Source organism: Mytilus galloprovincialis, chromosome 4 (assembly GCF_965363235.1).
Source record: "Mytilus galloprovincialis chromosome 4, xbMytGall1.hap1.1, whole genome shotgun sequence".
NCBI lineage: Eukaryota > Metazoa > Mollusca > Bivalvia > Mytilida > Mytilidae > Mytilus > Mytilus galloprovincialis.
The window spans coordinates 2162836-2173940 of NC_134841.1; the positions used below are offsets into that span (position 1 = coordinate 2162836).

Genomic DNA, 11105 nt, shown 5'->3' on the forward strand with positions numbered 1-11105 from the left:
AAAATTGAGAATGGAAATGGGGAATGTGCCAAAGAGACAACAACCCGACCATTGAAAAAAAACAACAGCAGAAGGTCACCAACAGGACTTCAATGTGGCGAGAAATTCCCGCACCCAGAGGCGTTCTTCAGCTGGCCCCTAAACAAATATATACTAGTTCAGTGATAATGAACGCCATACTAATTTCCAAATTGTACACAAGAAACTAAAATTAAAATAATACAAGACTAACAAAGGCCAGAGGCTCCTGACTTGGGACAGGCGCTAAAATGCGGCGGGGTTAAACATGTTTGTGAGATCTCAACCCTCCCCCTATACATCTAGCCAATGTAGAAAAGTAAACGCATAACAATACGCACATTAAAATTCAGTCCAAGAGAAGTCCGAGTCTGATGTCAGAAGATGTAACCAAAGAAAATAAACAAAATGACAATAATACATAAATAACAACAGACTACTAGCAGTTAACTGACATGCCAGCTCCAGACTTCAATTAAACTGACTGAAAGATTATGATTTCATCATATGAACATCAGGCACAATCCTTCCCGTTAGGGGTTTAGTATCATACCATCATAACAAATAATAACAAAATAAATCAAATTATATATAAATGTAGTAGTGTCATTTTTACGCCTTATAAATAATAGTAAAAATATCTTTAAAGTTCTTAAATTAATTCTATTTATAATAACGTTTAACTCTAGAATTTTGATAAAGGAATATTATTATTTAAATCAAATCTACACTTTACTTTTTATATTGAGTTCATGAATATTCAAAAGGTTCTTACTTTAAATTACGTATTTGATTGGTCATTGTCATTTTCGCGGTCAATTTATATTTTGTATTGACCAGGTAGATTTGAACGGGAACTTGTAAATTGCAGTCGCACGATATTGTGTGTCCCGAATTATTACCTGTTATGTTCTCATTCATTGTGGACACAACATATTACATATTGATGTAAGTTAAATTCTTTATTGTATAATTAGTATTTTTTACATGTAAATGATAAATTTAGGAAAGTTTCTGTTGTATGATTTCGTTCTCCTTGTAAAGTTTGTTTATTACATAAGTATGATAGATGTACCCGAGAATCTTTTATTTAGCTTAGTGCTACATGTATTTTATTATCTACCGTTAATTTGTCACGATAGAATATAGAACAAGATATTTGCTTAGCTATTTGATTATTGATACAGATAATTTATATTTCATAAATGGCGGCATATTAGACAAAATAAGGAAAAGTGTTAAAGTTGTTATTTATTAGTACACTTATATTATACATTGTAATGATAGAAGTATAACTATGAATGAACTTGAGTTATTTTGTCATATTGTATATTTTAATATTTTATGAGTCCGAATGTTTATGATTGCATTTTGGTTTTAGGAATCCATTGATGTAATTATATACAGAGTATACATTGTGAACTGTGCCTTGTCCTTGCCAGTAAAAACTCACTCCACAAGTGGTAAGAGTCAATCTATTTTTAACTATGTAATGTTGTACACAAGACGTTATGGATTATTTCCCTTTAAATAGGTGGTTTTAAGCATATTTAATATATTGGCTTAATAAGTCGTTATAAAAATAGTATTTATAATTTAATGATTGTTGTAATGTAATTGTATCTAAAGAACAAATAATATCGTATGTTCCGATTACCTTAATGTTATATTTGCAGTTTTAACTTTAGTTTTGTACCGTACACATAGTAAACCAGTAAACACTATATAATATATTATTTACGATCAAGGGATACATTCTTGTGTAGTGTATCACAATGAGAAGTTAAAGTACACGTGACATCAGCTCACTGATTGTCTATTAAATATATTCGTAGTTTAGTACACAATATTAAAGTGCATTGTATTTTACCATTTCAATATGTGATAATGTGTAATTTAAGATACTTGTGTTTTATAATAGAACTGTTATTTGTAATTGTGATATTGTTATTTCAGAGTTTATTTTTATACTACTGGTATAATAAATCATCCGAACCCTAAACAGAGTTTGTTATATCTTTACCCAAGAACCGACCCTGTTACAAAATGGCGCCCACGTAGGGACTGGATTGATGGCACAGTCGAATTAGGGTACCAGTGTGTGTGTGTGACCACCGAAGCAGACGACAGACGAGACCACGTGATGTTTGTTTACCAACAATGCGCAGATGTCCGAAGATGCACGTGCCATTGTTTATATCCGTTGATGTCCACATGTGTTTATTTACATTAACATTTTATACCGTGTTCCAGTTATGAAGATTTGTGAAACCGGAAGTTACTTTTAGTAACTTAGACTTTTTGATTTTCTTAATTGAAAATAGAACATTTGTTGTTTAAATTAATTCTTATTATTGTGATTGGAATTGGAAAAGTAACTTAGCTTTATAAGGTAGGCTTTTTACTTATATATATATTATAATTGTATACTGAAATAGTTTGCTTACACACTTTGAAAAAAAACATTTTACACATACATTAATTTGTTTACATAAAGAAGATTTTAATTAGATAGCATACATTGCAATTGGTCGATTACTATATCGTATTGCAACATCAACACTTATTACAGCAACATACATTGATAGATAGAATACATACATACATACATACATGTAGTGTTATTGGTATACCACAGTTCAACTTGAACTTAGTTACACTTAAACATTTTACACATTGACATTGTTCATTCATTCATACATTTTTGGATTTTGAATTTTTTTGTTAACGTCCTACATATTGACCTTTCACACTTAAACAGTTTACATTCGAACATTGAAATAATTTTTTTTTGTTTATTGAACATTGACATCACTTGGTGATTGATTGTTTACATTAAAAGGAGAGTGCAGATGTACTGGTAGAATTTATTGACTTATATTTTTACACATTAAAAGTACATTTTATACAGAAAGCAACACTATCGTATACAGTTATAGTATATAGTACCTTTACTCTGTGTTGAACTTAGACAGAGTTTGAAAAATCTATAGTTTGATTAAATAGATTTGAAATAAGTGACTGTTGAATTATTTTAATTTATTCACTTACAAATATAATTTGATTGAGGTGTACTCATTTCCATATGATGCTCAATCATTTTAATATTTGGTAGTACTTATTTATTAAATCACACTCATGTGTATTTGATATAATTTGTGTGTATTTTAGTAATTGTAGAATTGAGTATTAGTTATTGATTAAAATTTACCATTTTGATTTAATGTAATTTTGATACTCTAGTGTGGTGGTTGTGTAGTTTATAGTTGTATAACATAATTTTTGTTTTGAAACACCTTTGATAGACATAGGCTTTTGGGATTGAACGTATTTTGTTTTTCACTTTCGGTTTTGTTGTTGGCATTTATTAAGTAAGGGGCTACTACATTCTTCCAATTAGTCATGGAACAGTATGGTCCAAAGAAGAAACGCCATCGTCGTAGACGTAGACAACGACCCTACTGGGACAACGATTTTGACAACCAAGCCAATCAACACTACTCACCTACTTCAACTCCTATTCCAAAAGATCCTATCGTATGTTATCGATGCGGAGGACTTGATCACATAGCCATTGGTTGCCGTATAAGATTAGACCATTCACGACAAGCCTATACCTTCCAGCAGATCAACGCTGAAGATAGAACTTATGCATACCAACAGCAACAGTCAACACAAGATATCACTGACCAACTAATAGGTAACACCAACGAAGTCACTGTTAAGATACATGGTATTCCAGCTACAGCTTTATTAGACACAGGTTCCACAGTTAGCACTGTCAGCGAGTCATTTCATCGACAATACTTACCTGATCATACTATACAGACACTTAACCGTATTTTACACATTGAATGTGCTGATGGAGAGGACTTACCGTATCATGGTTACATCACTGTCGATTTAGAATTACCTGGAGCATCACCATCAGATTTACCACAACCTTGCTTACTACTGGTAGTTCCTGATAGCAACTACAACAAGGCTGTACCTTTGCTACTCGGTACCAACGTATTGCATAGAGCTATGGATGATGTGAAACAACGTTTTGGTCATCGGTTTTTGCAGAACGCCAACTTGATTACACCATGGTATATGACGTTTCGATGCCTTTTACTCAGAGAGAAAGAACTCAACAAGAGAAACAACAGGTTAGCATTGATTAAATGCGCAGAGGGAAAGACTGTTCGCATTCCACCGAATAAAGATGTTATGCTTCAAGGCTATATGGACCATGAGTTGCCGTACCATCCTGTATGTGGAATACTTCAACCAACACACAAGGCAGCAGTACCTGAAGACTTAGACATAGCTCCAACTCTTGTCAACTACCAATACAGAGACAACAGATTAATACCTGTACATATCAGTAATGTTACAACGAGAACCATAACAGTTTCACCGAACGCTATCCTTTGTGAGCTGCAACCCGTCTCCATTGCTGATATAGATACACCAGATGATACAACTTATGATGTTTTCAATGACGTTCACTTACCAACAGACGTACTCAGTGAAGAACAGTTAGAGAAAGGTAAACAACTACTTAGACAGTATAGAGATGTTTTTAGTATGTCAGACACCGACATTGGTCATACAGATGCAGTTCGTCATAGAATTGATCTTACTGATGATACACCGTTCAAGCAGAGACATAGGCGTATACCACCAGCCATGTTTGATGAAGTTCGTACACATCTACAACAACTACTTACAGCTGGAATAATACGACGTTCACACTCACCTTGGTCATCTAATGTGGTACTTTGTCGAAAGAAGGATGGGAAACTCAGAATGTGTATTGATTACAGACAACTGAATCAAAGGTCCGTGAAGGATTCCTACGCTTTGCCACGCAGCGAGGAGATACTAGACGCTCTTGGAGGTAATACGCTATATACTGTACTGGATATGAAGAGCGGGTACCATCAGGTAGAAGTAGAAGAGTCCCATAAGCAGAGAACAGCTTTCACTGTCGGCCCACTAGGCTTTTACGAATTTAACCGCTTGCCGTTTGGATTAGTCAACAGTCCAGCAACGTATCAGAGACTAATGGAAGAGATACTAGGAGACCTACATCTTGATATCTGCTTTATCTATCTGGACGATCTTATTATATTCTCTGATACGTATGAGGAACATCTAGTAAGATTAGAGAAGGTATTACAGAGATTAAGAGAAAGCAACCTTAAATTATCACCAAAGAAATGCTCATTCCTTCAAGAGAAAGTTAAATATATAGGTCACATCGTCTCCAAAGATGGAATACAACCAGATCCAGCAAAGATAGACAAGGTAACCAACTGGCCACGTCCGACAACACCAGAAGAAGTCCGTCGTTTCCTTGGATTTGTAGGATACTACAGAAAGTTCGTTAAAGATTTTTCGAAAATAGCACGACCACTCACCGACTTAATGCCTCCACCGAAAAGCTCGTCAAAGAAACGCAAACCAAAACCTCGAGATCCAAACAGTCAATCATGGATATGGGGAGATCTTCAAGAACAAGCTTTCCAAACACTTAAAACAGCACTAGCTTCACCACCTATACTGGGATTTCCACGATACAATAAACAGTTTGAGTTACATACTGATGCATCCATGCAAGGCTTAGGAGCGGTATTATACCAAGAACAGGAAAACAAGAAGCGTGTAATAGCTTACGCCAGTAGAGGACTCAGTAAGACCGAGCGAAATTACCCAGTACACAAGTTAGAATTTTTGGCATTAAAATGGGCTGTCACCGAGAAATTCCACGACTACTTATATGGAAACACCTTTACAGTGTTGACAGACAATAATCCTCTTACATACGTGCTAACATCAGCCAAACTAGATGCAACTGGACACCGTTGGATTGCAGCATTAGCATCGTACAACTTTAACATCATGTACAGACCAGGTTCCAAGAATGCCGATGCTGATTCTTTATCAAGATTGCCCGAGTTACTTGGACGTTCACCATCCAACTTAGATGCTACTTCTGTCAAAGCCATCTGCAATCTTCAGCATGCTCAACCTTTCGTCGATACTTTGTCGATGAATACTCTTGCAACTGTTGATGATACATCGTTACCAGCACAGCACTTGGTTGACATCAAATTGGAACAAAAGAACGATTACAGAATTAAAGAATGGATTTACTGGGTATCCGAACACCGCAAACCAACTAAAGAACAACTAGAAAGATCACCAGAGAATACATGGTTCGTCAATAACTTCGACAAATTACAACTTAAAGATGGAATTCTATTCAGGGAAGCTACACTTGATTGCCAAACAGTTAAGCAACTAGTTTTACCAGAAACTTGCGTTCCAAAAGTAATGAAAGCACTTCACGATGATATGGGCCACCAAGGACGAGATAAGACACTGTCACTTATAAGAGATAGATTTGTATGGTATGGGATGACAAGAGATGTGGATCAGTGGATAACGCAATGCAACAGATGCATAAGACGAAAAACACCAACTAATGAAAGAGCACCACTAGTTAGCATTGAAACATACCAACCACTTGAACTAGTATGCATGGACTACTTGTCACTGGAAAGATCAAAAGGAGGTTTTGAAAATGTTCTTGTCATCACCGATCACTTTACACGGTATGCCTTAGCGATTCCAACGAGGAACCAAACAGCAAAGACTACCGCCGAAGCATTTTTCAACCACTTTGTAGTACATTACGGATTGCCAGAACGTATTCACAGTGACCAAGGTGCCAACTTTGAATCGAATATCATCAAAGAACTATGTAACATCACAGGCATGCAGAAATCACGTACTACACCTTACCATCCTATGGGCAACGGTACTACAGAGCGTTTCAATCGAACATTACTGGGTATGTTAGGTACACTGGAAACAACACAGAAGAAAGATTGGAAAGCACACATTGCTGGATTAGTACATGCTTACAACTGCACCAGACAGACAACTACCAGATACTCACCGTACTTCCTAATGTTTGGTAGGGAACCACGATTACCGATTGACATCGCCTTCAACCTTCCTGGTAATGAACAGAAGCAACCAGTTACGAAGTACATTGAAACTGTACAGAAAAGATTGAAAGAGGCATACGAGTTGGCAACAAAACACTCGAGAATAGGGAAAGATAGACAGAAATACAACTACAACAAGAAAGCTAGATCAGCCATCTTACAAACCGGCGATAGAGTCCTAGTAAAGATCTTGGCCTTCGACGGGAAACATAAGCTAGCTGACAAGTGGGAAGAAGATCCATACCAGATTGTTAATCAGCCTAACAAAGAGATACCTGTGTATGAGGTCAAGAAAGAAAACGGAACTGGAAGGAAGAAGACACTTCACCGCAATCTTCTACTTCCAATTGGATTTCTGCCAAAGACTGTTGAGTCTGAGATAGCTCCTGCACCTAGACAGAGGCGTAAACCGCTGAGGTCTGGACGACCACCGACGAAGTCTGTTGGGAACAGCATTGAAAAGATGTCTGCATCGGAATCAGATGAGGAGTCGGAGCAGGGGTATTGGATAATAGAGACAGGGAGGAGTACACTTAGCAACACTGACAGTGAAGTAGATATGGTGGAAAGACCTAGGATAGATGATGTAACTATCAGCGACACGGGTGACGATCATGATGCCGTTGGTAGTAGCCAGATTAATGGTTTAGTAGAGGACGCTTTACCTTCAGACATAGTAATTGCTGAAGAACCTAACCCTGGAACAGAGGATGTTGAACCTGCAGCGACTGGTCAGAATATTGAAGATGACACTTTAGAATCAGATAATGGCAGTGCGTTGACGGAGGATCCATCTCTAGATGAAATGGCAGATGAACCCACACATGATGAAACTACAAGAGTACAACCAGTTAGGGAAAGAAGACGTAGATACTTACCTACACCACCACGTCACATACCAGAACCTACCACACTTGCTAGACCTCAGAGAAATCGAAAACCACCGAAGTACCTGCAAGATTATGTCACTACATCAAAGCAGGCCACAACTAAACCAGATTGGTTAGCTAAAGTACATTGGTTGGAAAATCAGGCAGAAACAGGACGATTTAGAGGTTTAGAGATGGAACTATCGAGGGCTATCATCAAAATTATTGAGAACAGTTGAAATGTAAACAGCTTGACGAGGACGACAAGGTCATAAGAGGGGAGAAAGACACAATGACATGGAAGTCATTTTCTTCAACAGAGGGGAGAATGTAGTAGTGTCATTTTTACGCCTTATAAATAATAGTAAAAATATCTTTAAAGTTCTTAAATTAATTCTATTTATAATAACGTTTAACTCTAGAATTTTGATAAAGGAATATTATTATTTAAATCAAATCTACACTTTACTTTTTATATTGAGTTCATGAATATTCAAAAGGTTCTTACTTTAAATTACGTATTTGATTGGTCATTGTCATTTTCGCGGTCAATTTATATTTTGTATTGACCAGGTAGATTTGAACGGGAACTTGTAAATTGCAGTCGCACGATATTGTGTGTCCCGAATTATTACCTGTTATGTTCTCATTCATTGTGGACACAACATATTACATATTGATGTAAGTTAAATTCTTTATTGTATAATTAGTATTTTTTACATGTAAATGATAAATTTAGGAAAGTTTCTGTTGTATGATTTCGTTCTCCTTGTAAAGTTTGTTTATTACATAAGTATGATAGATGTACCCGAGAATCTTTTATTTAGCTTAGTGCTACATGTATTTTATTATCTACCGTTAATTTGTCACGATAGAATATAGAACAAGATATTTGCTTAGCTATTTGATTATTGATACAGATAATTTATATTTCATAAATGGCGGCATATTAGACAAAATAAGGAAAAGTGTTAAAGTTGTTATTTATTAGTACACTTATATTATACATTGTAATGATAGAAGTATAACTATGAATGAACTTGAGTTATTTTGTCATATTGTATATTTTAATATTTTATGAGTCCGAATGTTTATGATTGCATTTTGGTTTTAGGAATCCATTGATGTAATTATATACAGAGTATACATTGTGAACTGTGCCTTGTCCTTGCCAGTAAAAACTCACTCCACAAGTGGTAAGAGTCAATCTATTTTTAACTATGTAATGTTGTACACAAGACGTTATGGATTATTTCCCTTTAAATAGGTGGTTTTAAGCATATTTAATATATTGGCTTAATAAGTCGTTATAAAAATAGTATTTATAATTTAATGATTGTTGTAATGTAATTGTATCTAAAGAACAAATAATATCGTATGTTCCGATTACCTTAATGTTATATTTGCAGTTTTAACTTTAGTTTTGTACCGTACACATAGTAAACCAGTAAACACTATATAATATATTATTTACGATCAAGGGATACATTCTTGTGTAATGTATCACAATGAGAAGTTAAAGTACACGTGACATCAGCTCACTGATTGTCTATTAAATATATTCGTAGTTTAGTACACAATATTAAAGTGCATTGTATTTTACCATTTCAATATGTGATAATGTGTAATTTAAGATACTTGTGTTTTATAATAGAACTGTTATTTGTAATTGTGATATTGTTATTTCAGAGTTTATTTTTATACTACTGGTATAATAAATCATCCGAACCCTAAACAGAGTTTGTTATATCTTTACCCAAGAACCGACCCTGTTACATAACTAACCAATCGAAAAATAATCTTAGAAAATTCCCAGTTATTATTTTCTTTCCTTGCAGGCCAAGAATGAAAAGAATGACTATGATTATCTTTGTTACTATCTTCTTTGGTTTAAGTGGTTCTACTTTCATTCAAGAAAATGTTGTCTTCCATAAAGTTAATGAAATTACTACTACGAGGTCTAATTGGTTAGTTACTTTTGTCATTGATCTTGCTCCTTTAACGAATTTTGTTAATCAATTGTCGAAAGATATAGCACAATCCTTTATACTGGCTCAGAGGGCAACTTTATTTTATAGCAAACCAGGTTATGAAATGTATTTTAGAACTTTAACTAATTTAAAAGAAGAATACCGATGGCTTACTGGAATGTATGAAACCATTCGAAGTGGCCTTCAAGAATACGATAAATTGCAACACCGAACTAAACGTTCAGTTCTTCCATTCGTAGGTCGTATTATGAGCTTTCTTTTCGGAACAGTTTCGGATGAAGATTTGCGTACTATAAATAGCAATATAAGAGTTTTAGCCAACAACCAAAAACGCATTTCACATGTCTTAAATGAAAGTCTCACAATAGTAAATGTTACGAGGGCTGAAGTTGCACAAAATCGGAAGACCATTAATAGTTTAACAACAGGTTTACATGATGTTGATCTCAAGTTAAGAAATATCACTAAACTTTTAAAAAAAGAAATAGCGGATTTAGAAACTTTTGTTGACATATACGCAAAATTGGATGTTATTACAAGTGAAATGAAATTAATGGTTCAGAGAGCGACACTTTATTTTGTTCAGCTAAATTCACAGTTGAACATGTTATCATTGGGTCATCTGTCGCCTAGTACCATCAATCCAACATCGTTTAGGTTTCTTCTTACAGAAATACAGTCTCAATTACCAGCATACCTGAAACTTCCAAAAGATCCAATTAAAGATCTTTGGGCTTATTATCAATTTTTAACCTGTACTACTTTGATCTATGAGAGGAATATTTTTGTTGCCATTTCTGTCCCACTTTTAGACTACAATAATAAATTTGAAGTATTTAAAGTCTTCAATTTACCCATACCTATGCAATCGAACAAAACAAATGTTAATATGGTTGCTAAGTTCAATCTAGAATCAGATTATATTGCCGTTAATGCTGAAAGATCAAAATATATTCTATTTGATCAAAATGAAATAATACAATGCACACATCTTTTGGTCCCGTAGACTAGTGCTGTCAGTAGTCCAACATACCCAATCAATCTCAGTAATCTATGCATCACAACTTTGTTTATGAAAAAGGGAAGGAAAGTATTGGTTGATTGTCAGACTTTAGTTCAACCTTTTGCCGTTCTGCCTAGGGCAAAGTATATCTCATCCGGTTCATGGTTAATTACTACAAGGATTCCTTTAAAATTTGCAATAGCTTGTAGATATGCGGATC

The 11105-nt window shown here is 35.0% G+C and overlaps 1 protein-coding gene across 1 annotated transcript; it reads left to right on the plus strand.

Annotated features, from left to right (window-relative positions):
• Positions 1–702: 702 nt before the first annotated feature.
• LOC143070948 (uncharacterized) lies at positions 703–5396 on the plus strand. The gene is made up of 4 exons (XM_076245050.1): positions 703–966; positions 1400–1481; positions 1975–5178; positions 5385–5396. The coding sequence occupies exons 3-4, from the start codon at positions 3421–3423 to the stop codon at positions 5394–5396; spliced, it is 1770 nt and encodes a 589-aa protein (XP_076101165.1). The 5' UTR covers positions 703–966; positions 1400–1481; positions 1975–3420.
• Positions 5397–11105: the final 5709 nt, after the last annotated feature.